Source organism: Gekko japonicus, unplaced genomic scaffold (assembly GCF_001447785.1).
Source record: "Gekko japonicus isolate JY-2015 unplaced genomic scaffold, Gekko_japonicus_V1.1 scaffold755, whole genome shotgun sequence".
Lineage (NCBI taxonomy): Eukaryota > Metazoa > Chordata > Lepidosauria > Squamata > Gekkonidae > Gekko > Gekko japonicus.
Genome location: NW_015174865.1, coordinates 230,069 through 243,424, shown reverse-complemented (window position 1 = coordinate 243,424; position 13,356 = coordinate 230,069). Strand labels below are relative to the sequence as shown.

The following is a 13,356-nucleotide window of genomic DNA, read 5'->3' as shown; positions in this document are numbered from 1 at the left end:
CCCCGACCCAGCCGTTCCTCATTCCTTTTCCGTACGGGCTTTGGCTCTATCCGCTGGTTGGTTTTATTAAATCCCTGCCCTGCCTTTCAATGAATAGGCTCCGGCTAGCAATAAAGATAAGAATTGCATCAATATGGCACAGACGCCCCGAGGGCCGGAACATCCTTCAGCTGCCTGGCCCCCGATGCCGTCAACGCGGTCGCAGGAAGGATGTCCGGCGGAAGGCTGGCCTTGGCTCTCCCCCCTTCTGCTGAGGCCATCGGTGCCCTCTCGGCCGGCAGCAAGGGATGGAGAAGGGGCAGGCTGTTCTTGGGCTCCTTGGATCCCGAGCTCCGTGCTGCGTAGTTCCTCTCGAGCCATTTCTAAGCCAGTTGGTGTGACTGTGAGGACTGTGAGAGCCAGTTTGGTGTCGTGCTTGGGAGCACGGACTCTGATCTGGGAGAACTTGGGTTTGGTTCCCCCACTCCTCCACGTGCAGCTGCTGGCGTGACCTTGGGCAAGCCACAGTTCTCTCGGAGCTGTTCTCTCAAGAGCAGTCCTCTAAAGAGCTCTCTCAGCCCCACCTGCCTCACAAGGTGCCTGTTGCGGGAAGAGGAAGGAAAGGTGATTGTAAGTCACTTTGAGACACATGAGGCCTTCTGGGTGACCTTGGGCCAGTCCCAATTCTCTCAGCGCTCTCTCAGCCCCACCTACCTCACAGGGTGTCTGTCGTGGGGAGGGAATGGAAGGCGGTTGTAAGACCCTCTGAGACTCCGAGTGAAGGGCGGGGTATAAATCCAATCTCTTCTTCGTCGTTTTCTGACCTGGATAGTCCAGGCAAGCCCGATCTCGTCAGATCTCAGAAGTTAAGCAGGGCCGGCCCCGGTAAGCAGTGTTCCCTCTTCGCTGAGGGGGGAGGGCTCCAGAGCAAACTAATTCATGCAGGAGCCAAACCGCTCGCTCACAGTTTTAATGCCAGGAGCTCACAAAGTAGGGTTTTTGCTCACAAGACTCCACGGCTCAGAGGGAGCATTGCCAGGGGGGAAGTACTTGGAAGGGAGGCCTCGAGGGAGTACCAAGGCTCAGGACGCGGAGGCAGGCATTAGCAAGCCAGCTCTCTCAAATGTCCAAGCCCCAGTAGGGGGTCGTCAGAAGTCTCCATGACATCCAGGCAGCAAGCACATGGGCATCATCATCATCATCATCATCATCATCATCATCATCATCATCATCATGAGCTAGTTTGGTGTAGTGGTTAAGTGTGCGGACTCTAATCTGGGAGAACCGGGTTTGATTCCCCACTCCTCCACTTGCAGCTGCTGGTGTGACCTTGGGTCAGTCACAAGCTCTGGCACAGCTGTCCTTGAAAAAGAGCAGTTTGTGTCAGAGTTCTCTCAGCTCCACCCACCTCACAGGGTGTCCGTTGTGGGGAGGGGGAGGGAAAGGAGTTTGTAAGCCGCTCTGAGACTCTGAGTGAAGGGCGGGTTATAAATCCAATCTCTAATAATAATAATAATAGTAACAATAATAGTAACAATAAAAGTAACAATAAAAGTAACAATAAAAGTAACAATAAAAGTAACAATAATAATAAAAAAGGAAGCCACGGCCCTCAGTCTGCAAGACCTGACCAAGACCGCTGTTAAAGATGTGACGTTTTGGAGGTCATTCATTCATAGGACCCACCGTAAGTCAGAACCCGCTTGATGGCACGCAGCACATACTCAACCTGTCTCGCTCCTGACCTGGATAGGCCAGGCTAGCCCAATCAGGTCAGGATTTGGATGACCACCAAGGAATACCAGGGTCGTGATAGGGAGGCAGGCAGTAGCAAACCACTTCTGAAGGCCTCTCGGCTTGGAAACTCCATGGAGGAGTTGCCGTATCGGCTTCCACTTGACCTCAGCAGCAGCAAAACATCCACCTTGAGACTCAGTGAGAAAGGCAGGCTGTAAATGAAGCTCACGATGATGAGGTCAGGGAATTACGATCCGCTGACCCAAGAGCTTTTCAAAAAATAGTCCTTCCTAACCTGTGTCATCTCAACTTTCCCGGCCGCAGGCTTGGCTAGCCTTTACGCCATGGGGCTGGTCCTGACCACGTGGCTCTGGCCTCTGGACACCGTGGGAGCCGAGGGAAGCGCTCCAGGCCACCCCCTCCAAACGTGAGTACCCACTTCTCCCTCTCACCTCTAAGCTAGAGTTCCAAGTCTTCTTACAAGAGGTGTGGGGGGGGGAGTTGCCGAGGCCCGGCGAATCCTTCCTCTCGGCCTTCTGCTGAGCGTTGCATTTTGCGTTTGGAAGAAAGTGCCGTGTCACAGAGATCGTGCCAAGAGCAACCTCGGGCTTCAAAGCGTTGGCTCAGGGCCCGGGCAGGATGCTCAGGGCCGGCCTTTCCCACAGCAGCCGAACCGCTCCGGTGAAAGAGCAGGAGCAGAGGTCCGGGCGTCTGTTGCCCCGTCAACCCCAGAGCCTCCCCGCCCCCCTTGGCTTACTGCACGGGCAGCCCTGGAAACAGCATCTCGGTAGCAGTGTCAGGCGTTTGGGCCAGGAAGGGCGTCGGCGTGTGTATGTGCGTGTGTCCTTCTCGGGGGCCAGGCATCCCTCAGCGGCATGCCAGCTTGCTTTTCCTTGTCACGTGGCGACCTGCAAGCCTTTGTCCAGCGGAGAGGGAGAGGAAACCATACGGGTAATACTCGACCCAGTTTCTCAGTGAGGAATTTGCTGCTTTCCGACCTTCTAGCCAGATTCGGATCCTGCAGCCACCTTAAAGCCCAACAAAGTATTCCAAGGCTAGAAGCATTCGATGGTCAGCGCTCCCTTCATCAGTAACTGATTTGTCTGGCGAAGAAAGCTTTGGCCTTCGAAAGCTTATAACCTGGAAAAGCTCTGTTGGTCTTTAAGGTGCTACCGGATTCGGATCTTTGCTCTTCTATTGCAGATTAACACAGCTGCCCACCTGCAACCACTTTCCAGCCAGCGAATGCCAGTTTGGTGTCGTGGTTAGGAGCGCGGACCCGAATCCGGGAGAACCGGGTTTGATCCCCCACTCCCCCACATGAAGCCAGCTGGTGTGACTTTGGGTCAGTCACAAGTTCTCTCAGAGCTGTTCTCTCAAGGGCAGTCCTCGAAAGATCCCTCAGCCCCACCTACCTCACAGGGTGTCTGTTGTGGGGAGGGGAGGGGAAAGGAGATTGTGAGCCACTCTTTTCAGGTAGTGAAGGGCAAGGTATAAATCCAATCTCTTTTCTTCTTCTTAAAATGCATTCTGATGTCTCTTTTGTGAAATTCTTGGGTAAAATAAAGGACTCTTGACAGACACACAATAGGCTATCTTTGCTTAGGTATATGCAGGCTTGCATGAGGAACATAAAAAGAGAATCCAAAATCTGCTTGTGAACTATTTAATTAGTTGACCCCACTTACCAGGATACCGTCAGGCATTGCTACTAACCCCCAAATTTCTGGTCACCTTTTTCTTGAGGTTGCCCGGCCTTGCCGCGTATCTTGCACTCATCCCTTTTGCTGTCCCCCAGTCATGTGGAGAGAGAAAGCTGTGCTGTCCTGCCATCTGTCTCCCCCCCCCTTGGGTTCCTAGGGTATGTGGATGGGTCTGATAAAGCGAGTCCAGCACTTCCTTCTGCCCCCTGGAAGCTTGAGGTGCGCTCACTGAGTTCCTAGCTGATGAACTGACTGTGCTTTCCCCCCTTCCCTTCCTCTAGCGCCCACCGCATCATTTTGTTGGTGGAATCTGTCCTCTTTGGCCTCTTCGTCACAGTCATATTCTACGACCAGGTGGGTTTTAGGAGGCTTTGGTCTCTGTCAGTCAACTGAAAAAGTTTTTTAATTGGATGTCAGTCCTCGTAAACCAACGACCCGCGCCCCACCAACGAAATCAAACCTATAAAGTTGCAGATTGCTTAGCCAGAATGGAAATTATGCGTGACGGCATGGGCACTGTCCAGTAGGAGCAGTGCATGAACCTGTCTTGTACTGTCAGCCATTTGGGCATCATCCAATAGGAGCCGTGCATGAACCTGCCTGGTACTGTCAGCCATGTAGTTCAACCAACCCGTTATTGTCTACTCAGATGGGAAGCAGCTCTCCCGAGGCCTCAGCAGGTTCTTTGAATGGAAGATTCCAGGGATCGAACCTGGGAGTTCCTGCGAACCAAGCAGCAGCTGAACCACTGAGCTGTGTCCTCCCCAAACAGGAAATTGCCTTATGTCACTGGACCACCTAGGCCAGTATTTTCTGTTCTGACTGGCAGCAGCTCTCCAGAAAATCATACTAGGCCTTCCCCAACTCCTGATATCCTTTCAATTCGAGATGCCAGGGATTAGACCCAGGGCCTTCTGCTTGGGCTCTGCCATAGAGATATGGGCTCCCCCATATCAGGGAATGTTCCCAAGACTCATGTGTATCACCCCATCTCTGGATAACATTTTTGTCATTGTGGGGGAGAGGGACATCTTGGATTTTTGGAGGGCCCCCTCCAGGAGGAAACTGGATTTTTCCAGTCACAGCAGCACGAAAGACCAGCGAGCGTTTCCGTCTCTAATTCTCTCAACCCAACCCCTTTTTGTCCTGCCCGTCGCTTGTCCCCCAGGTGGTTTCCATCATCACAGACGAGACCCCGATCGAGCAGCTCCGCAACCGACTCCGGAAGGAGCCGCACCGGGAGGTGGCGCACACACGGAAGCCCAAGATTGCCCTTCTGCGAGAGGTGTTCGGCCGCGGTACGATAGCGTGTGCGGGGGGGGGCACGGGGAACATGGGGAAGGTTGATCTTCCCGCGGCTCGTCGATCGCCGTTCAGACACGAGACCGCGATGAGGCTGTGTGCAGCAATCTCACCTCTCTCCTCTCCCCTCCGTCTAGGCTTCATGATCTGCTGGTTCTTCCCATGCAACTGCAGCTCCCCGTCAGCCGGCGGGCCCTCCTACAGCTACCTGCCCAACTACGACGTGTGACCCCCCCCCCCCGTTGCGTTGCTTCAGGGGAGCGTCGCCCTCATCATTCTGCTGTCTTTCTCTTCTGCAAAGAGCAAAGGCCGTGGTTGCATTCAGTTCCTTGCTACAGCCTGTGGAGGAGGAGGAGGAGCCGGCAGCGACTGTGGCTAGAAGCCTTGAATCCTAGAATGGGCCCAGTATCCCAGGTGTGTCCAGAGTGCCATTCGCTATTGGGAATAAGCATGCACATCTCCTTCCCCCTCCATAAGGCAGAAGAGCCCCCTGTGTTTGGACTCGTGGGTTGCCCGCGGAGCTCTTAGAACTGGGGCCTTCCTCCCAGGAAAGCCACACATGGGGATCAGCCTCATAATCCTCTCAAACAACTACCGGGCCTGCGGTGCGGAGCTGGGAACGCCGCCCCTCCCTGAGCCCTGCCTTTCCTGCACCTGGCTGCTCTCGCTTCTCGAGAGCCTGTCCTCTGCATCTCAACTGAATCAAAACATCACCCGGCTCTCAAGACAAAGACAAGAAGCTGTAGGATGTTCGTCCTCTCACTGACTCTTTGGGTCATGCGCGGGTCACCAAGTATCTCTGGGGGACCGTGGCCACCGCTGTTGACCACAGCCCTGCTCGTGGTTGTTCGGGTGAAGCAAGAGCTCCGAATCTCGCCCCGAGGGACTGTTGACCCTCTCACCTCGCTTCAGCCTCTGATTTGCCACGTCTCCATGTAAGCAAATCAGAAGGTGATGGTTAGAGGGAGCGTCAGTTTAATCGGTGGTATATGCACGCCCTCAGACTCCTCTTGGGTTTTGGTTGGCGGTCTCTGTGGGATGTGAAGGCAGCTGTAGTCCTCTTCTCCCTTGACTGACTTCGGGCCAGTGTGTCTATCAGGGAACGTACCCTTCTGTGTCTGCCCCTCATCCCGGTATCCCCGCGTCCATTTTGCTGTGAGCCTCCCAGTGTGTTCTCTCGTTCTCAGTCTTAAGGTGGGTTCTTCTTGAGAGCCGCCTCAGAACCCGTCTGTGCTGCTGGGAGGGAAATAGTTGGACCCCGTCAGCGTTATTCGTCAGCTGGGTGGGGCTTCTGCTGCAATTTGGCCCAGCAGAAAAGATGACTCCATGTCCTTTGGATAGGATCCCCCTAGGGGGATCGACCCCTGGCCACCTTCTCGCTCCTAGAATGAACCCCTCAAGGTCATCTGGCGTGTCGCGCGTCGTCCTCAAAAAAGGCTCCGGTCTAGGTTGGGGGACCCGAACCTTCGGTAGTTGAAAAAGAAGAAGACGAATTTTCGGTAGGCTCCGTTTCTCCTGTCCTCGTGCTTTGGGTGAGAAAGAAGGCGCGCGCTCTGAAATTCTTTTGTGAGAGCTTTTCTCTCCTTGCAGTCTACTTTCTTTAGCAAGGCTAGATTCGAGTCGAGTAGCACCTTAGAGACCCGGCAAGTTCGCCAGGGAATGAGCTCCCAAGGGTCAAAAGTTCCCTTTGTCGGATGCAAGCAAGCACGGAGATCTGAGCCCTTACGTGCCCCACCCATCTCCTGACGGGGATATGAAGTCTCAGAGACCTCCGTTGCGACCTGACGAAGGGAGCTTTGACTCTTGGAAGCTGTCACCTTGGAAATCTTGTCGCTCTCTAAGGTCCCACTGGACTCCAACCGAGCTGTCCCACTCCAGACCAACACGGCTAGAACTTCCTTTAGCACGGTCTCCCCTCTTTTCCCCTCACCCCCCATCCTGTGCATAAGCCTTTGGGCTTACTCCTGTGTTGGATCCCGTGGATCTGTACTGTACTGCCCACACCAGCACTTTCTCCTGCACGAGTGGGAAATCTTGGAGGTGAAGCGCCACTGTTAGCGGGACGAAGCCGAGGGACCTGACCGTGCGTGTTTCAATACTTGCAAGTCCCTAGTGTAGCCAATCCTCCAAGAGCTTACAGTAGCCCCTGTAAGAAGAGCTCTGTAAGCTCTTGGAGGATTGGCTACATTAGGGGTGTGTGGCCTAATATGCAAAGGAGTTCCTGCTACAAAAAGAGCCCTGCAAGTAGCGCCTATTCCCGTTTGACTTCACACCGGGCCTCTTTGGTTTGTGTCGAGGCCCCTCGAACCTCCACTGGTGTTTTTTTTTAAGTCGCTGCTTCCCTCCTGTCCCTCCCCACCCCGATCCACAGAATAAGCAAAGCCGCCGGCTGTTGCGAACTGTGAAGTTTACTGCAAAATGAATGGCAGGGAAGGTGCTGGGTTTTTTTTTTTTTGTAAAGGAATTTAACGGTGATAAGCTTCTGCCCTAAACTGTAGTTCTGGGTAGACCCCCCCCAGATGGTAACCCCGGCAGCACTGCTGGTGTGTGCACATGGGAGGGGGACTGACTGCTTCGGTGCCCGCCCCAACCCCGAGCGGGCTCACGTTACCAAGTAATGCCACTTTTGGAATCGATTCAGAGGCTCTCCCCCCCCCCCCCCCGGGAGTGGTTGGGCTGTTTCGTCGGGCTCAGTTCCACACGCGAAGCTTTGCTTTGCGGCAAGACGCCACACGATCTGTGCGTTAAGGGGGAAAGTGCTTGCACACCTCCGGAGTCTGCGGTACCTTTGCATGGATTGTGCATTTATAGCCAGTGTACACTTGAAAACATGAAGCTGCCTTGTATTGAATCAGGGCCTGGGTCCATCAAAGTCGGTGTTGTCTGCTCAGGCTGGCAGGGTCTCTCCAAGGTCTCAGGCAGAGGTCTTTCCCATCACCTACTGCCAGATCTTTCCACTGGAGATGCCGGGGATTGAACCTGGGAACTTCCAAGCAGATGCTCCACCGTTGAGCCACAGCCCCTCCCCAACGTTTTTAGAGCGTTGGCCTAGAATCTGGGCAGATGGGGTTCAAATACCCGCACGGCTCTCTACATGACCTTGGGCTAGTCCAATTCTTAGCCTAACCTACCTCACAAGGCGGTTGTTAGTTTACAGTGGGGGTGGGAGAACCGGCTAGGCTGTTACAAGTTCCTTGAATCACAGGCAGGTTAAAAACATACAAGGTAGGAGGCAACAGACCACACGGAAGTTAGTTCTCTGTACCTGTACACCCAAGAGAGTTCTGTGGAACATAAAATCCAGCAGCTCAGACAAAATTTCAGCTTGTGTGTGTGTGTGTGTGTGTGTAGCCTTTTTAATTTATAAAAAGCAAGGCTTTAGTCCGGACTGCTGTAGCAAATAATCTGTCAGTGTTGTGATGTTTTTCCTCCAGAAAAAGCACAGGGCAGTTGGAAGGCATCTTCACGTGGGTCTCGCACTCTACAAGCAAGTTTGCTTGTTACTTGCCCCCCAACGATAAACCCAGTCCTGTGCCTGCTTACTTAGAAGTAAGTATGGATGTGTTTTTGCGTCCTTTCCCCCCCCTTTCCCGTCTCCCTCCCGTCCCAGTCAAAATTCAGCCACAGCCACCTAGACAAAAAGGTGCAGGTGGCGCCAGCTTGGGAGTGGTGAGCGAATATTATGGCACATGTTTACCTTGTTTGTTCCCGTTGTGCAATTTGGAGAATTCGTTTTATTAGTTTTGTTATCAGCCTGTCAGCCCTGACAGAGAGAGTCTGGAATTTTGCCCTCTGCCTACTGTGCAGTTCTGGGGGAAAGAAGACGTGAGGTAAGCCCTGATTTTATGCCAAGAAGAACTGAATTCTGCAACCTTTTCAAATCCAAGTAGATTTTGTATCAGTATCCTTGATTTGCATTTTTCAGGCTTGATCGGAGCCTTCCCACTCACTGCGATAGTTCCCGCCTGCCACCGGAGCAAGGATGTTCCTTGTGCAGGAACTGGGTGCTGCCCTTAGTGGAACGGCCCGACGAGATCTGTCCTCTGTTTTTATTCTGCTTCCGTAGGTCATAGAACGTGGGGGCCAAGACACTAGCCAAGTGGCTGCTCCGAATAGGCAGATGTTCCCCGAATGCACGTCCAGTGCCCCTTTTTTGCAGTCTTAAGGCCTGGAAACTTGCTTTTTAAAAAAATGAAATTCAATATTCCGTCTGCACAGTTCCACTTGTACTGATTCCTTTGCCCGTTTGATGCAATGGCGAAACTGTATAACCCTCCCCCCTTACTGTTTTAATCCCGCTCTTTCTTCGAGGAGTTCAGAGCGATGTACATGGCGGATGCCTTCCCCTTCCCTTCTAACCTCACAACACCCTTTCGAGGTTGATTTCACTAAGAGAAAGCGATCTGGTCTGATGCCACTCAGTGAGCGGGTGATCAACCTGGATCCGAAATCGATCCTGTAGGCTGCACATCACCATCCCCTGGTGTGGTTTAGGGATTAGAGCGACGGACTAGACCTGAGTTCCAGTCCCCACTCCGCCATGGAAGTTCACTGGGCAGACTTGGGCCAGCCGCTTTCCTCAGGCTTACCTACCTCACAGGGTTTGTGGAGAGGATCGTGGAGGAGGGGAGAAGCAGGCGCGGCACCTCGTGCACCTTGGGGGAAGGACGGGGTGGAAATGTGACAGATACTGAATGTACTGCAGGGAAGCTGCGAGGTTTCTATACAGGCACCCTTAGTTAAGTTGATTGTGAATGTGAAGAGGTATTGCCAGTGCAACACACGCGCCAGTTTGGTGTAGCGGTTAAGTGCACAGGCTCTAATCTGGGAGAACCAGATTTGATTCCCCACTCCTCCACATGCAGCCAGCTGGGTGACCTTGGGCAAGCCACAAGTTCTCTCTGAGCTGTTCTCTCAAGAGCAGTTCTCAGTCAGAGCTCACTCAGCCCCACCTACCTCACAGGATCTCTGTCGTGGGGAGAGGAAGGGAAGGAGATTGTGAGCCACTTTGGAGACTCCGAGTGAAGGGCGAGGTATAAATCCAGTCTCCTCTTCTTCTCTGCCTGCCGGTGGGGAGGCTGAGCGGCAGAAATGGTCTGCGTGCGGGAAAGGAGACCGGGTTGCCTTGCTGCAGTCGTGGGCATGCGGCACGTCCACCCCTCGGTGACTGCACTAAGGTCCGGTGGTCGTTCACACGTCTGAATGGGCCATGACAGAGCGGACACTACCAGCCAGGGTCTTTCACGGCACCTCGAATGTAACATTGGGTCGGCCCCCCACCGAGTACCAAGGGATAAGCTTGCGTGTGTGAACCGATACACTGACACACAGGGGAACGGGTGTTTTTGAAAGGGGTTCGGCAGCAGGGGAACCCTGGCCTTCCCACTGCCCCAAAAAGTATTTGGGTGGGGGTCTGGCGGGTATGCAGCCGAAGGGCCCCCCCCACCTCCAGTTGCAGCTACCAGTGTTAACGCCGACAGCACATCTGTGTGTTTGCTATTTGTATTACAGTAAGACGTTTTATATTAAAAAAGAATATTCTCACTGGATTCTGCCTGAAGATGCTGCCTTTTGTGTGTGTTCGGCCTCCCTACCGATAACTCCCCCATCCGGGGGGGGGGGGGAACCCTTTTCTGTGTCAAAGAATCACAACAGAGGAGGCTAAAAAGCGTTCCAGCAACCCTCTGCCCCGTGTCCAGCTCCCGGGGCTGGAAACTGTAGCCGAGGTTGCGGGCGCTGGAATCCGATCTGCAGCTCCAGGGCTTCGGGGAGGATTAAGGGCTTGGAGTCCGGCCCAGCGGCCTTTTGGTTCTGGGATGAGTCATAGAAAGCGACCGGGGTGGGGGGGGGAGGTGAATGTCTGGAGAGAAGATCTGAGGAGGATCTGGGGTCAGGAAGGAATTTTCTTCCAGGCCAGATTAGCCCAGGGGGGTCCTGGAGGTTTTGTGTCCTCTTCTGGGCATAGAGCAGGGGTCACTGGGAGTGCAGTGTGTGTGCGTAGTGTGAATTTCCTATGTTGTGCAAGGGGCTGGTCTAGATGACCCTTGAGGTCCCTTCCAGCTTATTGGAGAAGCTGGAGAACGTGGAAGAAGAGAAGGAGAAGCGGCATCAGAGGTCCCACAGTCCTGAGACAGACGGGGTTTCTTTTTCTCCTTGTGCACAGGTTAAAGTAGAGAGACATAACCAGTGCTCCCTCTAAGCTGTGGAGTCCTGTGAGCAAAAATTCTACTTTGTGAGCTACTGGCATTGAAGTTGTGAGTGAGGCGATTTGGCTACTGTCTAAATCAGCTTGCTCTGGAGCCACCCTGCCTGAGCTAAGGCAAAAATGTGTGAGCCGGAGGCTAAAAAACTGTGAGCTAGCTCACACTAACTCAGCTTAGAGGGAACACTGGACATAACCGTCTGTGAGGCAGACTGTTGTGTGCAGGGATGGGGCTTTTCTCCAGGGCAGGGTTGGCCAAATTCTGTCATGAAGGTGGCTGCCGTCTGTGGGTGTGGGTGCACACACTGCTGGCCAAACCTGCCACACGGACGTCCTGTAAAATTTGAGTCATATCACTGTAAGGCTAAGACCACTGCAAATGCACGTGATGATACCTGGCTGGTGGTGTACCCAAAACCCATTACAACATTAAGGGGTGAACTGCCTCTTGCATTCCTGCATATGCCCCCCCCCCCTTTGTTTCTTCTAGCAAGTGGGGAAACTGACCCATGTCTTCACCACATCCCGGACAAAGTTTAGCAGGGTCTCCGGGGAAACAGATAACGTTGCTTCAGCGGCTGCATCTGACTGGCAGTCTGCCAGCTGGTCCTCTCCCCTTGAAGGTCAACAAGGGGTCAACTTGGGGATACTAAGCGGCAGCTTAAGGAAGCATGATTGCTGCCCAGTCCGAAGGAGGCTCAGTTCCCTGCTTTGTCAGACCACAGGCAGATTTATGAGAGCTGGCCCAGTCTCCTGGTGACCTGGGATTTGGATGACCCGGCTTCAAAGCCCCCTCTGCCAGGGGTCGTTTCGTAGAAAAAGAGCTAGGGGAACTCATGGCCGGAGTGCGAGGAAGCCCCGCCAAGGCCCTCCCTGGCCCCAGGCAGGCAGGGGTGGGGAGGAAGCAACTTACCCTCCCTCTTCTCCTGCCTCCTCCTGGCTGAATGAGGGCTGGAAGCGGGGTGGCCGGAAGCGGGGGGCGGGGCTTCGTCGTGTGCCCCGCCCCCTGCACCTCACCCGGCGGAACTGCAATCCCCCGCGATCCCCCCCGAATCGACCTCTGCCCTCTGCCATCCAGGTTGCTGGGTGACCTTGGGCCGCGGGTGACCGCCTGTCCCACTGTGTATCACAAGGGGTTTTGTGAAGATAGAGGGAAGGGAGATCTGCATTTCCCATTGTGTGGGGAACCCTGTGAGCTCCGTGCAGGAAAAGTTGGCTAAAGATAACAAGAAAGATCAACGGCATATGTGCGGTTTCAATGCTCCCCTTCGGTGTTTCCTTCCTGTAACTCTGTTGCCCCTCACGAGCTAGGTGAAAGGGAAGAGACGCTCCCTAGTGAAGAGGACAGTCGAAAGGTTTTTCGTTGCCAAGGCCTATCCCGGCTGTTTCCGTGCCCCCCACTGCAATGTCAAAAGGAGACCCAAATGCCCTTAATCTTGTATCTTCCAGCACTGTTGCCACATTCATAGAACTGAGGTAGGCATCCTTGGAATTTTGGCTGTCTGGAGTTGGGGGGAGGGATTGGGCCGGCCCTACCGTTCGAACTGAACCAATGAATCTGCCTTTGTGCCCAGTTGGGCAGTTGGTCCCACTGTGTGTCCAGTGCTGCCAAGTCACAGCCAACTTATGGTGACCTCAAGAGGGGTTCGGAGGCAGAGCCGTACAGAGGAGGTTTGCCGTTGCCTGCCTCTGCATGGTGACCCTGGACTTCCGTGGTGGTCTCCAATGCTCCCTCTAAGCAGTGGAGTCCTGTGAGCAAAAATTCTACTTTGTGAGCTGTGAGTGAGCGACTTGGCTGCTGCACAAATTAGTTTGCTCTGGAGCCCTCCTTCCTGAGCTGAGACAAAAATGTGTGAGCCGGAGGCTAAAAAAACTGTGAGCTAGCTCACACCAACTCAGCTTAGAGGGAACACTGGTGGTCTCCCACCCAAGGAGAAACTGGGGCTGGCCCCGCCTGGCTTCTGAGACCAGATCAGCCTGGACAAGTCAGGTCAGGATGTGTGAGCAAGGAGACAGCCATAGCTGATCTGTGGAGACCCTGTAGGGTTTTCAAGGCAAAGGTCAAACAGGTGGTTTGTCATTGCCTGTAGCAACTCTGAACGCCGCAGTCTCCAGTCCCAAGTACTAACCAGAACTGACCCTTTTGAGGACTTGTGAGCTCGGGCCAGCCCGGGCCGTCCAGGTCAGGACATTGGCCCAACTAAGTATCGGTAGTAAAGAGCCAGAGTCCAGTTAGCACCTTAAAGGCGAACAAAATTTGTGGCGGGGTCTGAGCTTTTGCGAGTCACGGCTCATCTGAAGAAGTGAGCCGTGACTCACGAGAGTTCCTGCCCTGCCACAAATGTTAAGTCTTTCACCACCCATCTCGATCCGTCTCAGTGTTAATACTTTTGACGGGCAGCGGATCTGCAGGTTTTCAGGCGGAGAAAAAGT

General features: G+C 53.9%; 1 protein-coding gene across 1 annotated transcript in view; it reads left to right on the top strand.

Moving 5' to 3' along the window:
• The window catches only part of LOC107121743 (palmitoyltransferase ZDHHC3-like), a 40,329-nt gene extending 33,969 nt beyond the window's left edge, over positions 1 to 6,360 (top strand). Inside the window, exons 6-9 of the mRNA XM_015424730.1 lie at positions 2,041 to 2,143; positions 3,701 to 3,773; positions 4,588 to 4,717; positions 4,859 to 6,360. Of these exons, the coding sequence (XP_015280216.1) occupies positions 2,041 to 2,143; positions 3,701 to 3,773; positions 4,588 to 4,717; positions 4,859 to 4,950 (398 nt within the window). The 3' untranslated portion in view covers positions 4,951 to 6,360. The remainder of the gene's footprint in view (positions 1 to 2,040; positions 2,144 to 3,700; positions 3,774 to 4,587; positions 4,718 to 4,858) is intronic.
• The last annotated feature ends 6,996 nt before the right edge of the window (positions 6,361 to 13,356 follow it).